Source organism: Leucoraja erinacea, chromosome 9, assembly GCF_028641065.1.
Source record: "Leucoraja erinacea ecotype New England chromosome 9, Leri_hhj_1, whole genome shotgun sequence".
Lineage (NCBI taxonomy): Eukaryota > Metazoa > Chordata > Chondrichthyes > Rajiformes > Rajidae > Leucoraja > Leucoraja erinaceus.
In genome coordinates, this window is record NC_073385.1 from 45,763,845 (window position 1) to 45,787,111 (window position 23,267).

Genomic DNA, 23,267 nt, shown 5'->3' on the forward strand with positions numbered 1-23,267 from the left:
TCCTCCTACGCTCCCCCAATCCCTCCCTCACTTTTCCTTTCCCCTACCCTCAGTCACTTCCGCCATAACTCCTCTCCCCTCCCTACTCTTCTCCTCCCCCACTCTCCCTCCCCAGGATCTCAAGGTTGCCGCTCCTCTCCCTTCTTGCATGCCCTGGAGGAGCATCAGTCATTGGCGTCCTTAGAGCCAGGCCTCGGATCGGCCTGGAAACACCAGCAGCTATGGAGTGTGGGCGGGAGGGGAGACCTCACAGAAAAGATGGGGGAAGAGCAATGGGGCAGAGGGGGGTATCACGGGGGAGGGGGACAGGAGCCAGCGAGGGGGACCAGAGGGGAAGGGGCTGGAGCTGCGGTGTATTTGGGCCTCATAGCAGGCGCTGGATGCTGTCCTCTGCCGAGATCAGATTGTCCGCTTTCCATTTGTCGACCTCTCGGGCCGGGCCGGGACGCCTCCGTGCCCTCCGAAAATTGTGCCCGGTTGGAGACTTTTGCCGGCCACCAACAGCATTACTCAGCTCCAGTAAAGACACGATGGCACAGGAAGGGGCGGACCGTCCCGAGGAGTGACAGGAGAAGAGACTATTCCGAGCGGCGCTGACTGCCAGGAGAGGAGATCAATCTGCGGTTTTTAAGATTTTTAAACCTCGCTAACTTTTACAATTTACCACCGATCGGAATGATCGGAAACTTGGTGCACTGCAGCACAGGAGAACGGTGAGTAAGCCGGCGAAATATCGTAGCGCTATCGCATACCGTTTTTGCACAAATCGAAAACATAGAGGAGGCTAGAATGTAGCGCCGTGGCGCAGTGGTAGAGTCGCTGCCTTACAGCGCCAGTGACCCGGGTTCGATCCTGACTATGGGTGCTGTCTGTATGAAGTTTGAAAATTCTCCCTGTGACTATTTTTCTCCAGGTGCTCCGATTTCCAAGGTTGTAGGTTTATTGGCTTTAGTAAATTGCCCCAAGTGCGTAGAGCTAGTGTATGGTGATCGTGGTCAGTGTGGAATCAGTGGGCAGAAGGGCCTGTTTCTATGCTGTATCACTAAAGCAACATCGAGAGTACCAAATGCTATAGACGAGGCTGGAGGAGATGCACCTGAATCTGTCTCACCTGGAAGGGCTGGATGGTGGTGAGGGTGGAGGTGTAGGGACAGGTTTCAGGGGAAAGTGCTTGTGGAGGGTGATGAAACCAGGGAGTCATGGAAAGAGTGGCTCCTGTAGAAAGGGATGGAGAGGGGAAGATGTCACAGCCAGTGGGATCACATAGTGGCTGAAGAATGATATGTTGAATGTGAAGGCCTATTGGAATGAAAGATGAAGATCAGTGTTTCTCTACCCCCTATTGTCTTGGGGGTTGGTGGGGTGAGTGCAGATGTGCAGGAAACGGAGGAGATGCGGGTGAATGCACCATTAATCACAGTAGGGTGGGGGAAGCCCCAGTCATGAAGAAAGAGGGCATCTCTGATGTCCTGGAATGCGAGACCTCATCTTGAGAACAGATGTGGTGGAGGCGGAGAAACTTAGAGAAAGGAATGGCATTGCTACAAGGGGCGGAATAGCACAGTGTGGATAACTGTGGAGCAATAGATTAGTAATAAATGTCAATAGATAGTTTTTCTCCTGAGACAGAGAAAGGGGAGAGAGATGTCAGAAATAGTCCAAGTAAATTTGAGGGTAAGGTGGAAGTTAAGAAGTTGACATTCGACTTAGTTTCTGTAGTTAAAAAAAATCCTCTGTTAGACAAGGAACTAATGATGCAGGGAACCGAAAGGAAGAACCCACATCCTTTGTAAAAAAAACCACATTGCTTATCAAATTACAGATGTATTTATTGTCGTTGAGAAATGTATTTTCCTATTACCTTCAAAATATGATAATTTCAGAACTCAATTTGCAAATTAAAACCAAACAAACCATTTCTGATTCAAAATACTTGTGCCGTACTCTTAAAGCTTTTGGGTAGAGTGCTAAGGGGTGGAATTAAACAGAAAATATTAGCCCATGATCGTGTTGAGTCTTTTACAGTGGCTCTCATACAAGTTGATGTCAAATTGGTCCACATAAATAAAATCACCAAGAATCAAAATAATGTTTATTGTCATATATCCCGTAACAGAACAATGAAATTCTTACTTGCAGCGACGCAACAGATATGTAAATATAGTAATCAGTAGACACCATAATAAACAAAAAGACGTTCAATATATAGGGTGATTTCACGAAAGGTCACTGGAGCGTAGATCCGCACCCACGTGACCGAAAATCTCAACTGGAGTACATGTTATACATCGGTATATGTTAGTGAATGGGAAAACACGCATTTTCCCACCCGTTAAAAACATGGAAAACGGCCGATATTTGAGCTGATATTTTCTGTGATAGTCGGGGTGACCGTGAAGCACAGCGACCTACATTTTCAGGCATAAAAAAAGATAGAAAGTAAGGTAATTACAAGAGGGAACTGAAGGTGGAAAAACAGCGGAAGTGAACAGCGGACATTTGCCATGGAGATTTAAAGATCCAAAATATCGGGAATTATTGCGTTTACTCGCTGAATTTCATCAAAAGTAAGTTAATAATGCCTTACTTTTGATGAAATTCAGCGAGCAAACGCGATAATTCCCGATATTTTGGATCTTTAAATCTCCACGGCAAATGTCTGCTAAGCACTTCCGCTGGATTGGCACCTTCCGTTCCCTCTTGTAATTACCTTACTTTCTATCTTTTTTTTTGCCTGAAAATTTAGGTCGCTGTGCTTCACGGTCACCCCGACTAGCACAGAAAATTTCAGCTCAAATATCGGCCGTTTTCCATGTTTTTAACGGGTGGGAAAGTGCGTGTTTTCCCATTCACTAACATGTACCGATGTATAACATGTACTCCAGTTGAGATTTTCGGTCACATGGGTGCGGATCTACGCTCCAGTGACCTTTCGTGAAATCACTCTATAAAAAACAAACAATACAGTGCAAAGACGAAAACAATATGCCATCCCCCCACGTCCCCATTGCAGTCAATGAAGTTTGTAGTTCAGAGTTTAGTTCTTGTATTGGACAATAGACAATAGGTGCAGGAGTAGGCCATTCGGCCCTTCGAGCCAGCATGCTTACATTCACTGTGATCATGGCTGATCATCCACAATCAGTACCCCGTTCCCGCCTTCTCCCCATATCCCTTCACTCTGCTATCTTTAAGAGCTCTATCTAACTCTCTCTTGAAAGCATCCAGAGAATTCCACAGATTCACAACTCTCTTGGTGAAAAAGTTTTTCCTCGTCTCCATTCTAAATGGCCCTTATTCTTAAATTGTGATCCCTGGTTCTGGACCCCCCCAGCAACGGGAACATGTTTCCTGCCTCTAGTGTGTCAGATCCTTTAATAATCTTATGTTTTAATAAGGTATCCTCTCATCCTTCTAAATTCCAGTGTATACAAGCCCAGTCGCTCCATTCTTTCAACATATGACAGTCCCGCCATCCCGGGAATTAACCTCCTGAACCTATGCCGCACTCCCTCAATAGCAAGAATGTCCTTCCTCAAATTTGGGGACTAAAACTGCACACAATACTCTAGGTGTGGTCTCACCAAGGCCCTGCACAACTGCAGAAGGACCTCTTTGCTCCTATACTCAACTCTTGTTATGCCATTAGCTTTCTTCAACGCCTGCTGCACCTGCATGCTTACTTTCAGTGACTGATGAACAAGGACACCCAGATCTCGTTGTACTTCCCCTTTTCCTAACTTGACACCATTCAAATAATAATCTGCCTTCCTGTTCTTACCCCCAAAGTGGATAACCTCACATTTATCCACATTAAACTGTAAGAAAAATAGTTGTTTTAAATAGAGAGCATATGCGAAAGGTATAAAATCTGCACGGTATTTCTTATTATTGCCACGTGTACCGAGGTACAGGGAATAGCTTTAGTTTGAGTGCCATGCAGTCTGAGCAAAAACAATACTTGAATACAGTGCAAGAAGGGTACAACATTCAGTGGAAGATGGTTGTATTTGAGGACAAATTCACTCAAAATACAGACTACTTGCACGGAATGTTGTAATTTAAAGAAACAGCGTGTAGATTCTACTTTGTGTTTGAGGCTGTCTGAAGAGCTTTCTGCTAATGCTGCTGCCCACAGGCTCTTGCAGCCAAATAGCATAGAGCGCGTCGCTGATCTTTGCTTGCAGCAGCCGGGCTTTCCCTGCTCCGCGATGGAACGCTCAGCCGCCTCACCGCCCAATGCCTGCCTGTAAAGCACTGCGCGCTCTCGGTGGGAAAGAGGGAAAGAACTACTTCCCCGCCGTTGAAGAGAAAGAGCAAGGGAGGGTGTAATTAATCATTGATTAACTGCAAACATATTGCAAAGAGCGAGGGAGTGGAAAGAGAGTGTAGGAAACATAGGGCAATCAGTTTTTAAGAGTTGTTGTAGGAGAGGTGGAGGGATACGGATCAACCAGGGTGCGTGGGGCGGCCGTTGCTTCCGCCCGACCCCGGACCACAGCACAGCGGTTCCCCCCCCCCCCCCAACGCCCCTCCCCCCCCCCCAACGCCCCTCCCCCCCCCCCCCCCCCCTGGAGCCCCTCCCCCCTGTGCGCCCCTCCCCCTCCCAGAGCGCCCCTCCCCCTCCTGACGCCCCTCCCCCCCCTGGGCGCCCCCCCCTCCCGGCGCCCCCTCCAACCCCCCCCCCCCCCCCTCACCTCTGGACAACTGAGCGGGATGGAGCTACGGAGCGGAGCGGTGGCAGCGGACAGGCCGGGGTTAGGCCGTTGAAGACAGGCCACGAGTGCCGACCGCCCCCCCCCCCCCCTTCCCCTACCCTTCCCTCCCCTCCCGACGGTGCGATGAGGATGCCGGCGGCCGAGGCGCTGCCCGGCCCGCGACGGGAGGCGGGGGAGCGGCGGCCGCAGTATGAAGAGGTGGCCGTCGTGTGGGGCCGGCAGATGCTGCTGTGGATTAACGTGGCCATGATCGCAAGTCGCTGAAAGATGAGCGAGGAGGCGAACCAGACCGAGTAAGAAAACGAGGCGGTCGGTCGGTCGGTCTAGGCAGGAATAGGCGCTAGGGGAGGGGATCGGCTCGTCTCCGCCACCGCCACCGAAGCGGGGCGACCATCCAGAAGCTGCCCGGATCTATGGAGGTCGCTCAGCCCCGGCATTAATGCTGAGGGAACGTTGGGGTTCACGCCCCTTACACCCAACACAACCCCCTCATCCTCGCTACCCCCCCCCCCCGAACCCATCTCTACCCCCGCCCCCCCCCCCCCCCCATCCTCTCTTTACCCCCGATCCTCTCTTTACCCCCCGATTCTTTCTCTATCCCCCGATCCCCCCTCGGTCCTCTCACTAACCCCATATCCCATCTCCACCCCCGATCCTCTCTCTAAACCCCCCCCCCCCCCCCCCCCCATCCATCCATCTCTTACCCCCCACCGATCCTTTACTCTCCACTGGACTTCTTTCTGCCCCCCCCCCCAATCCTAGTTCTACCCCCTCATTCCCTGCTCCACCCCCTCCCATCATTGTTATACCACCATTCATCACTATCCACATCCTCCCTCCCCCATATCCTACCTCGCTCTCCTCTTTCCTCGCCCTCCCTCCCTCCCTCCACTCTCGCCTTCCCTCCCTCTCACCACCTATCACTCCTGCTGCCCCTTCCTGTCACCCCGTGCTCACGCCACTCAATCCCGACCCCCCCCCCCCCCCCCCCCCAATTGCCTTTTTCCTCTTCTCTCCACCTTGCACCCCCCACCCCCCTGCTCAGCTATGAGTGTCGTCCATGGGAAGGGGTGGTTGTGTACAAGTCAAGGATTACGGGTGGCTTGGTTATGTGCGAGTGAGGGATATGTTTGGCCAGAGTGTACTGAAGTATACTTTCAAGAGGTTTATTTTGATCAGTTTTCTGATCTGAGGTGTTTGTGGAATGCCTGAGTTAGTGTGAGGTGTGAGGAGTGTGGATAGCGTTCTCATGCTCTTAATTGAGGTCGAAGGTGCTTCCACTCTTTATTGAAATTGGCACATGATGTACCCGGGGGTTGGGCAGCCTTTTGTGTGTTTATTTAAATAGTACCAGGCTGTGCGATTACTGCAGGCATGAAGATGCCTGCTTGGTGAGCTGGAATCTCTTTCGCGATCCTGCATCATTAGATTATATTTTCATATTAGTTCTCTTCCACTCGCCCCCGGTTGTTAAAATTGCCAAGATTTCCGCTGTGCAATGACCCACCAAAGCCCTGTTTTTTTTAAATCATTCTTTTCTGCTTTCCTCCTTTTCATTCACAAAAAAAGTACTGTAATATGTAATATGTAATTTCCCTTCTCTTCTCGAGTTTGTGGTAAAGGGGCCCATTTTAGGCGATACATAAATTACTAACTGGCCTTGTCACATCCGTTACTGGTTGCAGTGGTATCATTTCGCAATCTCGGTTGTGGAGAATCGTGTGAAAGAAGAACAGTTTGCAAGCTACATTCATGAGAAATATTAGCTTGGGAGGTGCCTCTGTCACGTGATCATCCCATTCATAAAATACCTGTTGTCAGTGCACTGGCCAGCGTGCACTGGCAGTGTGCAGTAAGATTAGTGACGGTACTGGGACATCTTTGGTCACCTTGTCTACTATTTTGAACAATTTAAGAATAACTGAGACGTTATATCTGTAAATTTAGATGTATGAATAGCTCTAGAGAGCATAAAAATATAAATTGAACATGAGTTTATAAAATTAAGCTTAAACAATCTACAAAATATGAAACCTACAAAATATGAAACTAAATAATCTACAAAATATGAAAAATATGAAATATGAAAAATCCATTATGTGGCATGTATCCATTTCCTACAAATTTTGAAAAATCTTTATTTGGGGATTTTCTAAAGTGTTTTGTTATTTTCAGAATAGTCTTTTGTGAGCAAAATGACTGCTATCTTGTTTTCTTTCTTGTGTGTTAGCATTTCTTTCTGAAATTTAGCAACATTTCAGACAGTAAATGATCTTTGGGCAATATATCATGATCTGAGACTTCTGTTAGCAGGGCTAAGCAGCACAGAAAAATGAAATGAATTGCGGTTATCCACTTATTTGTACCTGTCATTGTTGGTTGTGGTGGTGTGTTGAGATATTGTTATGATTTCAGTAAACCTGTGCAACGCATTCATTTGGATTTAAACTATAGCTGTGAACAATTTGCTTGTAGATTATGTTGCTCCAATTACACATAGCATTTGGTAAGAAAGTGATCTAATCTGTAGATAATAGTATACATTTATCACATTAAAGGCCAGTGAGAGAGGTCTGAGCGCATGCATAGTTTCTTTTGTGAAGTAATACATTTTAAGGAACAGGGTATGCATCATGGAAGTGGTATGATTTCATTCAATTTCTGCTCCTCTGCTGTTAACTATTCTGTGAATGCATTTTAAAAGTCTATTCATCCAATGCTTGATGACATTCTTAGCTTAACAATTTGAATTTAGTTTATTGAAGAAATATTAGGAACAATTATTTTCAAAATCTTGGCTAACTGCACTCATTTAAAATGTTATGTATGTACTCACAGACCACAAATGTGTTCATTTTGACTGCTGAAAGTGTATGATTTGTATGTGATTTATATTTGATACAGTGGTTTTTAAGTGTGTTGAAGTTCACAACTTACACATTGTATCTGTAGATTGGTTATTGCATGTGAACCAATCAGAGTAGTGTAGCATCATTAATCCCACCTTACTGTACACTTTATATTAACACCCATTTTCTACATTAAAACAGTCTTGGAAGCGGTATTGATGAACTAACAACCTGCTATACCGCTCTACTATATGTTATGATTAAAGATGATTTAAACTTCAGACCTGTGTTCATTATGTCATTTACATGGTGTCAGAAAGCGTGAAGTGACCCACTGCGTCCGTATATCGGGTTTTATTTGCGTTTTATCTGTATTGTCATGGCAAACTCATGCCACAAACCAGCGCAGCTCATCTTTGATTCAGACATCGGAGAACGATGGAGGCTCTTCGAGATCGACCACGAACACTACATCAACATCGTCCATCGAAATGACCCAGATGAGGTCAAAGCTTCGCTCCTACTAAACCTGGCGGGGCCAGAGGCTCTGATGACAGCGCAGACCTTTGACTTCGTTCTTGCCATTCTTGACGGTAACAGCCAGGTAGTTGTCCCAGCTGAAACTGTGCGTAACCCCAATGTCCTACTGTGTAAATTCTGTGAACTGTGTGACCTACCCTCTGACCGCATCTTGGAAAGAGCAAAATTATTCGTGAGACAACAGCTTCCTGATGAACCTGTTGAACGATTTATCTGTGATTGAAATATATGGCTCAGCGATGCCGCTTCGGGGATATGTCTGATGAATTAATTCGAGACAAACTTGTCAGTGGCATGACTGATCAAAAGCTAAAGACTGAGCTACTACGGAATGCTGACCTAACCCTTGAACAAGCTGTGCATACCTGCCGCACGTCCGAGATCATGGCCCCACTGAGTGATCAGTTTTACACTCAGAAAAAGAGTATAAACTTGATGGGCGTCAACAAACGAGCCACACCGACAGCTAACAGAAGATTTATGAATGAACCGCCGCAAACGGCTAATCTAGGTTTTATCAATGAACCGCCGCAAAGGTGTCCGAATTGTAACTATTTCCACAACAAGGGACGGATGTTCTGTCCACCGAACGGCAAGCCATGCAACTACTGCAAGAAGATGAACCATTTCGCCGTTTGTTGCTGGTCCCGTGGGAACAGAAATTCAAGCTCAGCGGCTAATCTGCATCTGCCGCAAAAAGACCAAACATTTTCAGAATCCCTATGAATGTGATGAGCTCACGGTTCTCAAGGTTGACTTTGTTCCCAAGGAACGCCTGCGTAGCCTGGCTGAACACACAGCCGTGGACGGCAATCTACAGCTGCTCTCATCCATTGTCAAAAGAGGCTGGCCAGACAAACAATACAGCACACCATTGGAGGTGCAGCCGTTCTTCCTAGTCTGTGATGAGGACGGTGTCATTGTCAAAGGTCACAAAGTCGTGATCCCATCACCCCTGCCGTTTAAACCTTCTGCTGCTCCTGCTACCACTAGTCCCAGCGTGCACTCTCCGCCTCGGTCGGCTACCCCATCTAACAACGTTACCACTCCCGCATGCTCACCCCACCGGTCGCCTCAAGTGTCCCCAGCTGCTTTCTCCTTTTCGGGTTCACTGCCTCCCTCCCCCACTAACCTTTCTATTACGGAGGGAGAGGGTCTTGTCCGCACGCCTTCGGGTCGTATTAGTAGACCGCCTGACAGATACGGCGAGTACGTATAAATCCGTGTGTTTAACATTTGTCCCTAACTATCTTTTCTCTTTATGGAGAAGGATGTAGATTGGTTATTGCATGTGAACCAATCATAGTAGTGTAGCATCATTAACCCAACTTACTGTACACTTTATATTAACACCCATTTCGTACATTAAGTAGTCTTGGAAGCGGTAGTGATGAACTAACAACCTGCTGTTCCGCTCTACTATATGTTATGATTAAAGATGATTTTAACTTCAGACCTGTGTTCATTTACAGTATCTAAAACACCCTGTCAAATTAGTTAATTTCTTGGATTTAAACATGTATTTTAAAAAGTACCACTCTCCTCAGGTACCAGCTGTCGTGAAATTGAATCAAATGGTTACTGCAGTTCAAAACCACTTCCCCGATACCAGATGAATTTGCCCAAATGTTACATAGGATATCCGCTTTGTGCTTAACTTTACAGTTAGTTTTTCCATGAACGTACCAACACATGCTGAAGGCTAACTGTTCACAGCTGCTGGAAAAACTGAGCAGACATATTGTCATTAGCTTTTTGTTGTCCGCTAACTTCCATACTTGAGGATAGTCAAAGATGAACATCAGAGAGACAAATAATTGAGATTCCAGTCACATTTAAAAATATTAGTTGCAATACAGCTTTGAAAATGTGCCAAATAGAGGTTTGTTTCTGCTGGTGCAGCATAGCAACAAGGCTTCATTTTAATATTATTTTCTTAAAAACTGTAGTATGACTCATGCCCACAAATAACTCTCTTCTCCAATTTATAGTATTAGCAATTTTAGTTTTCTAAGTTAGTTCCCATGGCCTAGCTTTTCAGTCCTTTGTTGTCCTTCCTGCTGACATATAGTTCAGAGGCAGCCCATGTTTATCCAAATTATAGGTAGACACGAAATGCTGGAGTAACTCAGCGGGACCAGGAGCATGTCACTTTAATTTACTTTAAATTTCCTTATGCGTGGTTTTAAAATGGTTTAAAACATATTTACACAAAGCCCATTTGTAAATTTCTAAACATTTGGATTTTAAAACTATTACTTGTTTGCTCCTGTAAGCAGTGAAATAATTTTATTCAGAAAATCTTTAAAACATGTCTTTTGGTACATTTTTTTGGATGTTTCAAATAGATTTTTGAAATGGCAGCCATGAGGCTAACTGGAGTTTTAGTCGTGCCTCAGAGGTATCAGAGTTTTTATTGTCCCTATTTTGGAGAGATTAGTTTTTCTCTTCTGTCACTTCCCATCGATTCCATCTCACTTCCTCTACAAATTTGAATCTTCTCCCCATCCATCAATACTAAAGTCAGTGCCCCCATGAATTGAAAAATGTATTTATGGAATTTGAATACTGGAAGGTTTTTTTTGTGATAACAAATAAGTTATTCTGCATGGTTTTCACAAAATGCTGCTCTCTTTGCAAGATACTTGTTGATGCTTTCATCTCCTAATGAAAGTAAATTATACATATTGTTTCTTAATGTTCCATTCTTTTGAAACAAATGGACATATGCTATGTGATCACTTATTTATATAATGTGTGGCTGGCATCTTTCCTGAAACTTCATTTACAAAGATAATGCAAAGCTGCAATATTAGGTTATTTGTCAATGTAAATAGAATTATATATACAGTCGCAAAATGTTGGAAATGCACTAGGCCATCTTTTAGGGAACAACTCCAAAAATGTGGGAAGCTGATATTTGCCAATTTAAAAGTTAATCAATATTTACTTGCCATGAATAATGAAGAAACTGTATTTGGAGAACAAATTTGATATATTTTTATGTTGTTGAAATATTCTAACATCTGTGGTTGCTCAGTTACTCAATCAGCAATGACATTATTCTATTTTTTTCATGTAATGTGTAAAATAATAAGGTCTTAGGAGCTGTTCTTCAAGAAACCATTATCATGATAATGTTCTAATGAAGGGTCTTTGCTGTGAAATGTTTAAATTATTTCTTTTTTCATAGATGTAGTCTGTTGTGTTTCCGCATTTTCTGGTTTTATTTCAGATTCCCAGCATCTGCAGCTTTTGATTTTTTGCAATTTTTGTGATACTCTTAACATTTTTAACTTGATCATTGAAGGCGGCATGCTGATAATCCTTTTACATTAAATATCTGTTGTGTGTTCTTAAGGTTATGCTACCTCTAATTTGATTCAAGTTGTGTAAAATGACTGTTATGGTGTAGTAATATCAAAAGACAATCTTTGGGTTAACTGTTTTAGATGCTTATGGCATTTAGGTTCTAATTTTTATTTTGTGCGTAGGAATTGTAGGTGCAGGTTGTGCAGTGTTCAGGGATTGGTTTTGTGCAGTGACTGATATTCTATACTTGGGGGAAGAAAACAACGTGGTTTACTGGTTTAATATTATTTTGGTGGTTTAATATACAGATTTTTTTTTTAAATCAGAAAACAATTGCAGATTAGAATTTGTCACATGGTATCCTAATCTCCAAAGTGAGAAAGTCACTTATTTGACCCTGGTGATTTGGCAGCTGTGAATATAAATTAGTTTATGCCTAACCCTTGTTAAGAAACTGTCATGGGGCATAACTTTTCAAAACTATGCTAGTCATTTTAGGGAGTTTGTGATACCTCTAAAAATGTAAAAGGTTTCAAAAAAGTGAAGATTGTACATTAACATGTAGAGCTATGTGTCCAGGTACAAACTGTTTATCTGAAAACAAAATACATTGTCTTGGGAGTGTTACAACATTTGGAAAGTTTACATTCAAGAACAACGTTTTTATGAATTAAAAATGATGTTCTCAAACAAGGAAATGTTCTCAAACAAGGCCTGGGCATTTGACCAGCGAGACAAGATTTTTGAGAAAAGGCAGATGTGTTCAGATTGCAGTTAAAGCTAATGGGATGTAGACGACCTTGGGCATGGAACCAAAGGAAGAAATGGATGCATATGATACTGGAGTATTAAGAGTTGTGGTGGTGTATTTAGGCTAGGGACGTGGAGTGGGATTGAGAAGAATTAAAAGACTAGTGATGGTTAAGAATGGGGAGCACGAGCCTGTGGAATGATTTAACAATGCTCTGGTATTCCCTGGGAAACGTCTTCTCATTTTGCATTGTACAACTGTTGCTTTGCAAGATGACAATAAAGTTGATTGATTGATTGATTGATTAAAGATTTATTAATTTGAGGCGATGGGGCTAATAGATTACAGGGCACCAGTATGGATCATTCAAAAGGTTTTAGATTAAATTGAGGAAAAAGGAAATCATTGGCATATTTGGACTTTGAACTTTGGATATGCTGAGGTATGGATATGGTAAGTAAATGAGCTGCAATGGAAAATATTGGGTGTTGGAAAGTCTGCTCATAGTGGATCATTACTAATTTGGTTTGGCTCGTATACGGTTTAGAAATGCAGCATGGATTAAGGCTCCTTGGCCACAGAGTCCACACTGACCATCGATCGCCCACCCACACTAGTTCTAGGTTATCCACTTTCTCATCCATTCTCGACACAGGAGGTGCAATTTACAGAGGTGTTTGAACTACAACACCGCAAGTCTTTAAGGTATGGGAAGAAACTGGTGAACTTACAAACTCCACATAGTGTTAGCCTTGCACACAGCGGTTGCGAAAAATAATGTATAGGTGGTAAAGAGTGAGTAACACAAAATTAGGACCTTGACGTGCTCCAAAAATAGTGAAACAATGGAAATCAATTGTTGGGCTGTTCTTGGGAAGATAAAAGAATTAAGAATGAAACAAAGACCATGTCATTGTGTAACAGACGGCAGATCGTGTGGTTGAATGTCAAAAGGAATTTGCAAGTTAGAGGAGATAATGCATTGCATTATATTTGGTTATTTACAAATGTGGGACTATTACAACTTTTGTGGGTTTGATCGAAACTAAAAATGGATTTAAACTGAATGAAAGAGAAAGGTGCTTGAGCAACAGCAGGTCATGCTGTATCTCTGCAGAAAATGGATGGTGATCTTATAGGGGTGTATAGAATCATGAGAGGAATAGATCGGGTAGATGCACAGAGTCTTGCCCAGAGTAGGTGAATCGAGGACAGAGGACATAGGTTTAAGGTGAAGGGGAAAAGATTTAATAGGAATCTTAGGGGTAACTTTTTTCACACAAATTGTGGTGGGCGTATGCTTGACCTCATACCGCTGGGGTGTAAACTACCCAAGCAAAATATGAGGTGCTGTTCCTCCAATTTGCGGTGGGCCGCACTCTGGCCATGGAGGAGGCCCAGGACAGAAAGTTCGGATTCGGAATGGGAGGGGGAGTTGAAGTGCTGAGTCACCGGGAGATCAGGTTTGTTATTGCAAACTAAGTGGAGGTGTTGTGTGAAGCGATCGCCAAGCCTGAGCTTGGTCTCACCGAGGTTGATCATGCGCTGAATAATCCAACCAGATTTTTGTTTGGAAGTAGAAAGAGATAATAGAAATTGCATTCATTGCAACGTGTAAAAAGAGATGATACTGTATTGTAATTTTGCTGCATGTCATTGTGGTATATATCATGTCTTGATTGGTGAATATGTTTAGTTTGCGACTTTATTTGAAGCAGAAATAATATGTGAATGCTTCATTGACCACAATTCCGACTGGTAACTACGCACTTCGTCCAAGCACATTATCGCACGCGTCATGGAAGCCATCTTAAATGACCACCTAAACTGTAATTTTGCAACCTAAAAAGCTGCCGAGGTTGCTCGGCTGGCAAAAGGGAACAAAAGTTAAGTTAGAGCCCTGTGTATCACTCGATGACTCTATGTTTCGGATTGGAACCCATATTCGGACTGAGAAAGGATGTTGGATACAGCCAGTGATTATTTGCAAGTGCAGAGGTTGATAATAGTGTTGAGCAGAGTGGGTGATTGCTAACTATGGTCATAGAATTTGCGCAAAACGTTTACAGTTGCATCTTCCTTACCCATTGGATATTTTCCCTGGATCCATGTGTTAGCATGGGCGTTGTGGGCCAAAGGGCCCTTTTCGGCGCTATACACATATCTGACTATTCCGATTACTTTTAGAATAAATAAATAATTTATAAATGAACTGCGTTGATGTTTGGGAGATAGTCCCATAGTCTGAATTTTAGCGCAATTTAACTATAAGCATGATTGAACAAGCAAGCTATTTGCTATATGGATTCTTCTGTAATAAAGGTTGTTTTTAACTGGTTGCTGTATTTTTAGGGAAACTTTAATTATACGAAAGTGTAATTTACCTACGCCTTACAACACGTAAAATTATGTGCTTCAAAAGAAAATTGGCGCGGCGGGCGAGCTGGGCCTTCCAGGCGGATCCTCAGTCCGCGTTGGGCTAGTCCCCTGTCTGCGGTGGGCGAGCCCGGCCTTCCGTGTGGGTTCTGGTCTGTGGCGCGGGTCCGGCCTGCCAGGTGTGTCCTCCGGCAGGCGAGCCTGGCTTTCCAGGCAGGTCAATAGACAGTAGACAATAGGTGCAGGAGTACGTCATTCGCCTCTACGAGCCAGCACCGCCATTCAATGTGATCATTGCTGATCATCACCAATCAATACCCCGTTCCTGCCTTCTCCCCATTTCCCCTGACTCTGCTATCATTAAGAACCCTATCTTGAAAGTATCCAGGGAACCGGCCTCAACCATCCCCTGAGGCAGAGAATTCCACAGACTCACAACTCTGTGTGGAAAAAGTGTTTCCTCATCTCCCTTACCCCTTATTCTTAAACTGTGGCCCCTGGTTCCAACATCAGGAATACGTTTCCTGCCTCTAGTGTGTCCAAACCCTTAATAATCTTATATGCTTCAATAAGATGCCCTCTCATCCTTCTAAATTCCAGAGTATACAAGTCCAGCTGCTCCATTCTCTCAGCATATGACAGCCCTGCCATCCTGGGAATTAACCTTGTAAATCTACGCTGCACTCCCTCAATAGCAAGAATATCCCTCAAATTAGGGGACCAAAACTGCACACAATACTCCAGGTGTGGTCTCACTAGGGCCTTGTACAACTGCAGAAGGACCTCTTTGCTCCTATATTCAACTGCTCTTGTTATGAAGGCCAACATGTCATTCGCTTTCTTTACTGCCTGCTGTACCTGCATGCTTACTTTCATTGTCTGATGAACAAGGACCCCCAGAACCCGTTGTACTTCCCCTTTTCCTAACTTGACAACATTTAGATAATAATCTGCCTTTCTGTTTTTGCTATCAAAGTGGATAACCTCACATTTATCCACATTAAACTGCATCTGCCATGCATCTGCCCACTCACTCGACCTGTCCAAGTCACCCTGCATTCTCATAGCATCCTCAAAGTTCACACTGCAACCCAGCTTTGTGTCATCTGCAAATTTGCTAATGTTACTTTGAATCCCTTCATCTAAATAATTGATGTATATTGTAAATACCGAGCCTTACGGTACCCACTAGTCACTGCCAGTCATTCTGAAAGGAAGGTCCTCCTTCCGTGGTCCTCAGTGGACGAGCTGGACCTTCTGGGTGGGTTCTCGATCTTCTGTCTTTGGCGGACAGTCCAGGCCTGCTAGTGGATCTGGCCATGTGTTGGATATGGAGGCATCCATCCTCCTCATACCTACCCATTTATCATGAACACCAGACCATCATCTTCCTGACTGTTACCAGTCTCATCACCTCTGGCGATCTGCTCTCCATTGCCTCCAAATATGTATCCGCTTCTATCTCTTTCGCACAATCCACTGAGAGGACTGCCCTGTGTTGGAAGGAACTGCAGATGCTGGTTTAAACGAAAGATAGACATAAAATGCTGGAATAACTCAGAGGGACGGGCAGCATCTCTGGAGAGAAGGAATGGATGATATTTCGGGTCAAGACCCTTCTTCAGAACTGCCCTGGCAGACCAATTATTTGTTTTTACTTTTTTGTAAAGGAGCAACTGCAGGTCCTTGTTTATCCATAGATAGGAGGGATGATGTCCCCTGTTCCACAACCTGTTTAGCTTCTCATTCCCTCTTCTGTTTCTCTTAACTTGAGAGTTTGCATGCTTTTTAAGTTGCTTAAATCTTGAACAAAAATATGGATGTCTGTATTTAGTTAATGTAATTATATTGGAAAATAGAATGTTTTGAAATTTCCAGCAATTCATTCATGATTTTGGATAAAAATATCATGGTCATTTTTGTGAGAGAATGTCAGCACTTAAAAAAATATATTTTAAGTCATATATTAGAATGCATAGTCTTTTATTCAGCAGATATGTATTCAGCAGATATATTTAGTTGTGAGTTTCACTTCATAATTGTTATACAGGTGCACAACCTATTATCCGATAGCCTTGGGAGCAGACACTTCTCGGATTTCGGAATTTTTCGGATTTCCGAATGGACGATTTTTAGCGTAGATTAGGTAGGTAGCGCGGGCGGCTTGAAAAGTCTGGAGCAGCTGCCTCCTCCCCGGAGACCGGGGAATCATTGTAAATCATTGCTTAAATGTTAGTTAGTTTGGAGGGATTTTATGTGGCGGGGGGGGGGGGGGGGGCTGAAGGGGGAAAATTCTTAGTCCCCTACCTGGTCGGAGAGCGGGGAGCGGGCAATGCCTACCGGGTCGCCGTGCAGTAAGCTCCGGAGCGCTGTGGGCGCCGACTCCCAACATCGCGGAGCTGGGGGCTGCGGGCGTCCGGCCGTGGGCAGCGCCGGTTGGAGCTCCGACCCCGGCAACTCTACCCCTGGCTGCGCGGCGCTCCAAGTCCAGCGCCACCAGCGGCCGAACGGCCGCAGCCCCAGCTCCGCGATGTTGGGAGTCGGCGGCGTCGCAGCGCTGGGATACCAGCGGGGAGCGGGCAATGCCTTACCGGGTTGCCGTGCGGTAAGCTCCGGAGCGCTGTGGCCGCCGACACACAACATCGCGGAGCTGAATACCAATGGGGGGGAAGTAGGTTCAACATGATTTTGGAAAGCATTTTGAATAATTTGATAGGTCCCTGTGGCCATGATTTGCTATTGGAATAAATATCTGTGATTTCTAAACCACTGAAAAAGCATAACATAGAAATGAATAGGTAGGAAAGAACTGCAGATGCTGGTTTAAATCGAAGGTAGATACAAAATGCTGGAGTAACTCAGGACAGGCAGCATCTCTGGAGAGAAGGAATGGGTGATGTTTCGGGTCGAGATCCTTCTTCAGGCTGATGTCAGGGGAGTGGGCGGGACAGAGATAAAATCGGATACAGTAACATTGGTGGGATAACTGGGAACGGGGAGGGGATAGAGAGAGAGGGAAAGCAAGGGCTATTTGAATTTAGAGAAGTCAATGTTCATACTGCTGGGGTGTAAGCTACTCAAGCGAAATATGAGGTGCTGTTCCTCCAATTTGCACTGGGCTTCACTCTGATAATGGAGAAGGCCCAGGACAGAAAGATCAGATTGGGAATGGGAGAGGGAGTTAAAGTGCTGAGCAACTGGGAGATCAGGTAGGTTAAGGTGGACTGAGCGGAGGTGTTCCGCGAAACAAATGCAGAGCCTGCACTTGGTCTTGCCGATGTACAGAAGTTGACACCTGGAACAGCGGATACAGTAGATGAGTTTGGAGGAGGTTCAAGTGAACCTCTGCCTCACCTGAAAAGACTGTCGGGGTCCTTGAATGGAGTCGTGGGGGAAGATAAAGGGACAGGTGTTGTATCTCCTGTGGTTACAGGGGAAAGTACCTGGGGAGGGGGTGGGAAGGGCCAAGTTCGTCAAATTATGTCAGCAGTAGGCCACAGTGTACTGCAGGCTGCACAAATCCACAATTCTGTCTATTTAAATTATGGACTCAATACAGCACCAGCCTTGAAAACGCAAGAATGCCTGGAACGAACCTGTCAATTATCAAATCCCTGGCATTAGCCTGAGTCACAACCATTCAAATTCAATATCGATTTACACGAATTACAAGTTGTGTGGTCAACCAATTTGAGACGGTCCTTAAATTCCTATCTAAACAACCTTCCTGGGTTGAAGGAAACGAAGAGAATGTGCTGTGTGGGGGGTAGGTTGGAAAGTTCAGATTGGATTCGAACAGGCTGGTTAAACTTTTGAGGTGGGTTGACTTAAATAAAGATGCTGTCTCTTTAACCTCGGGTTGGTTCTGTCAGGGCCTGTCTGTCAGGGCGTATAGTTGGGAGCCGGGTCCGGGTGACCGGGCGGTGATAATTATGAGAATTTGCAGCCATTTGAACCGCAGCCAAACTAGAGGCTACACTCTGGAGTGGGTTGCAGCTCCCTGAGCTTAAAATAATATTTGCAGTTTGTAATATTCTCCTGCAATTAAACCGGGGTCCAGGTTTCAACGGTAATAAAAAAATGGGTTTGAACGGGTTTCCTTTGACCAGCTGATTATCTATTCCGCAGCAATTCAGTACCGGTTTTGAGCCCTGCGGAACTTGTTCTCACTCTCTTTGAAGGAGGCGCACCCGCCCCAGCCAGTGGGCAAACGCGGATGAGTGGGAGCATTTTCTCAGTCTTTGTCGACAGTTGGGGTGGGGGATCTGAGAGAGAGAGCTGGCGACGCCACACAGACGGAACAGTTTAATAACGGCTCATTAAAATCCGCCCTTCGGCCACTCAGCAACCTGGACTGATCTGATCTGAAGCCCTCTCGCCTGCCCGATCCTAACGCAGAACCGCCACAAAACTTGCACAAAGAGCCTCTGCTAACAAGGGCTGGCGAACTGTGCTGGTCAACGTGCACTGGGCGACATGGCTGGGGGAAAAGCACCGCAACCACTGCAAACTTGGAACAGCGCAGACCCTCCACTCAATCTATCCAATACTAAAGGGCAGGCATTTCGCAGTTAAACGTCTTGTATCGGATTGGCAGCTCCTTCGCAGGGCCAGCCGTGTACTCAGTTTTCCTCGGAGATGAATCTTTGTCTTAACGGTACATTCACACCGCCAGTAGGTAAAGCATCATCTCACATCACACTGATGCAGTCGCTGCCTGCCTCAGATTAAATATTTTTACACATAAATTATGAATAAAGATAAGAAAATGTTTCAAACACATAATATTTTCTTATTGAAGTAGCAAACACATTAAGGATTAAATTAAAATAATACATTCTTTAACTTTTTGAATATCTCATTGCAGATTAATACTAGAACTGGGACTGTGCAAGTAGTGTGTGAACAGCAGAACAAGAAAGGAAGCTATTGACAGAATTCTAGATTAATTCCTTGGTTGAATCGTTTGTCGAGATACCAAACTCGCTTATACAAAGTGCAGTGATACTTGGATAAAATGGAAAGACACATTTCATACAAAGTTTACCTTTCTATTTTTAATCAATACTAGACCAAGTGCAGACCCGTTGGGTCTGTTCCCCCAACGTGTGGTTGCGGGGGAGGGGGGGTGGCATGCGACGTCACACACACTAAGTCCTTGTTTGATATTGCTGGTGGATGCCGAGGGGTGCTGCCAGCTGGTTTTGTGATGTCCTGCTGATAGCCTGCTTCCCTCTTCCGCAGCAGGTTTGCATAGCCAGCTGGGTGTTGGCTGGCATGTCTCCCCCCCCCCCCCCCCGCACACACGCTAACTACCCCCCATGATATTATATTTAATATTATTAATTTGCTCCTTTTACCCCATAACCGCCCTATACACTGACGCATAGCCCCCAACTCGCAGGCGCATCTAGAGAGGGAGGATGTGGGGGGGGGGGGTGTAGAGTGTGAGAGCAGAGAGAGAATGGGGCAGAGACGTTGGCCGTTTTGGCTTTTTTTTTAAAACTTTAATGATGAATAACCTTGAAAATAAGCATGAAATGTGAAGGGAACATGTTTATTGTGTCGACCGGGCTAATGTGAGTAATAATGTGTGAAAACGTTTTGACAAAGCTAGAATCACACACACGGACACACACCCCCCGAATCTCCCTCATTCTCATTTCCCTCATCCTCCTCACCTCACTCCCATTCCCTGCCCCAGCACCTACCCTGGTCGTAGAGTAGCTGTAAACTCCTGCCATCAGCTTGGCTGCCGCCTGGGCCGCAGACTTCATCTCCAGGGTCGTCCTTGGTTCGAGCGGCGGCTTCTTTCTCAACGCAGCCCAATCCCAAGCCTCGGGCTCGGCCCTCCCTCTGGCTCCAGCCCAGGCCCAGTCCCCGGGCTCGGCCCGCGGCACCACCCTCCCTACCAGGTACCCGGCGGCCGTTGGGCGCCGGCAGCCTCCGTCACTCCTCGTTCAACGCGAGCACTGGTGTGCCCCTCCCTCTCGTTATGTCCCGTCCTGCCTTGTGAGTGCATTGTGACATCACTCTTTTTTCCAAAATGGATGAGTTTGAAGAAATCGGGCTGGTTTTAAAATTTCTGGGATTAATAACTTTGGAAATATAGATAGAAATGCGATGGGAAGATGTTTATCGCCACCACGAGAAAAATGTGAATAGGATGTGTGAAAATGGGAAGGCTGTGGCCTAGCATTTCGAAGAAGATAGGAATGAACCAGATTGGCGTGCGCCATCAGCTTGGCTGCCGCCTGGGCCGCAGACTTCATCTCCAGGGTCGTCCTTGGTTTCGAGCGGCGGCTTCTTTCTCAACGCAGCCCAATCCCAAGCCTCGGGCTCGGCCCTCCCTCTGGCTCCCGCCCAGGCCCATTACCCGGGCTCGGCCCGCGGCACCACCCCCCCTACCTGGTACCCCGGCGGCCGTTGGGCTCTGGCAGCCTCCGTCACTCCTCGTTCACCGCGAGCACTGGTGTGCCCCTCCCTCCCGTTATGTCCCGTCCTGCCTTGTGAGTGCATTGTGACATCACTCTTTTTTTTCCACACTTTGGAAATATAGATAGACACACCACACACACACACACACACACACACACACACACACACACACACACACACACACACACACACACACGACAAAGACTTTTAGTTATGTAGAGACTAGACCAACTGGGCCGGGTCCCTGTCACACTGGAGGCCTGCTCCCCCAACGCAATATTGCATCACTAAGTGGTCCCCCAACTGAACCCGTTCCCGAACGTAAGATTCAAGTACTCCCCTGCTTCCATCAGAAGTGGACTTTAAAAAAAAAAAATACAATTGCACCCTGCCTGCCGCAGCAGTTCCAATTGCAATACCAATTTGCCCAGCCCCTCCTGTTGCTGTGATATCCCACTGAGGTGAAAAGTTCAGAGTGTTCCTGTCTTGCTACTTTGTATCGAAGTGTGTTGGAAGCTGGTAGGAAGGATTTTAACAGTAAAATTCATGTTAAATTTTGCTTTTTAAAAGCTATAATCATCAATAACGTGAAATATAGCATCAAATGTTAAGTGAACCATATTACGGTGTGGAGGGCAAAAATGTGAGTTAGAATATGTAAACATTTAAGCGCTAGCGCGTAGCATTTTGAGGAAGATACAAAACATACCCGCACACACACAAGATGAGACTTTTATAAGTAGGTAGATAGATAGAGAGACAGACAGACAGACACATGGTTATTCTGAAAAAAATCTTTAAAGGTTAGCCTTTGGAAGCCACAACAGCCTTGTGGCTGCCAAAGAATTGTTATAGTAGTCTATTTTAAGTTAATTCCACTATTATTATTTTTTTGTGAAAATCTCTAGCACCACATCATATATCATTACCGTTTCCCAACTCTTTTCTAGAACTGAATTTTGTTTTTAGTACCTCCATTTACATTTTGGACTTTTATTTGGCGTATTGTGTGCAGTTCTTGTCACCTCATTACAGGAAGGATGTAGAGGCTTTGGAAAAGTTGCAGAGGAGGTTTATCAAAATAATGCCTGGATTAGGGGGTAATAGCTACAGTGGCATGTTGGACAGACTTGGACTGTTTTTTCTGGAACGCCAGAAGTTACAGGAAGCCTGATAGAAGTATATAAAATTATGACAGTCATAGACGGTCAGAATTCATTTCCCAGGATGGAACAATCAAATAATAGGGGCTTTAAGGTGAGATAGGGGCAAAGCTTAAAGGAGATGTGTGAGGCAAGTATTTTACACAGAGGTGTGTGAGTGTCTGGGGTGCGCTGCCGGGGATGGTGGTTGAAGCACATGCGTTAGTGGTATTTGGATAGGCTGTATATGCTGGGAATGGGGAGAAGGGGGGACGGGGGTGAAATACAGATTATGTGCAGGTAAATAAGTGACGGCATCATATTTGTCACACAATGTGGGCTATAGTGCCCGTCCTTCTGTACTGTTCTGTGTTCTATTTTATTGCATGTAATAAACAATTGTGGCGGTCCCTGGGGGTTAGGCCACTCCTTGGGTCATCCTCCTGGGCTCTTGAGGGACAGGGACGTGTGCCTGCCACGGGGTTTCCCAGGTCCTGCTCGCTGGTGTGCGTGTTCTCGCTGCTGCATTAAACTACTTCTGAACCTGCCTGACCTGGCCTTTTCCTGACTTCGTCCAGGCCGCTACAACTGGTGACTCCGACGTTCATCACACATCGTGATGGATGACAACGCCGTTGCAATTAAACTCACTACTCTGTGGACCGAAGAGCCTGATATCTGGTTCCAGCAGGCAGAGGCACAGTTTGCTCTGCAAGGGGTAACTGTTGACAAAACAAAATACTTTTACTTGGTCAGCGCGCTTGACCAAGCGACTGTTAGGCGTGTTAAGCCTTACCTCAGCAACCCCCCGGTAATTAACAAATATAGGGGCCTTAAGGACCACCTTATCAGGAGGTTTGGCCTTAGCGAATCTGAGCGGGCAGTTCGGATTCTCCGAATGGACGGTCTGGGCAACCGCCGGCTGTCGGCCCTCCTGGAGGACATGGTCGCCCTTATGGGTGACCACCGGCCTTGTTTTCTATTTAAATTTGCTTACCTGCAACAGCTCCCGCCAACATCCGCCTGCAGCTCGCCACCGATACCTTTGCCGACACACAGGCGCTGGCCGAACGCGCTGACCAGCTGTGGATGCCCCGCCAGCGGGACCTGGAAGCACTGGCCGTCCTTCCCGCGGCGTCGG

At 45.5% G+C, this 23,267-nt stretch overlaps 1 protein-coding gene across 2 annotated transcripts in view; it reads left to right on the forward strand.

Annotated features, from left to right (window-relative positions):
* Positions 1 to 4,703: 4,703 nt before the first annotated feature.
* spred1 (sprouty related EVH1 domain containing 1) overlaps positions 4,704 to 23,267 on the forward strand; it is an 86,149-nt gene continuing 67,585 nt past the window's right edge. The window contains exon 1 of one of the 2 annotated variants that reach the window (XM_055640717.1): positions 4,704 to 5,011. In XM_055640717.1, the coding sequence (XP_055496692.1) occupies positions 4,986 to 5,011 (26 nt within the window). In that variant the 5' untranslated portion in view covers positions 4,704 to 4,985. The remainder of the gene's footprint in view (positions 5,012 to 23,267) is intronic. The other variant, XM_055640718.1, reaches the window with a different exon arrangement.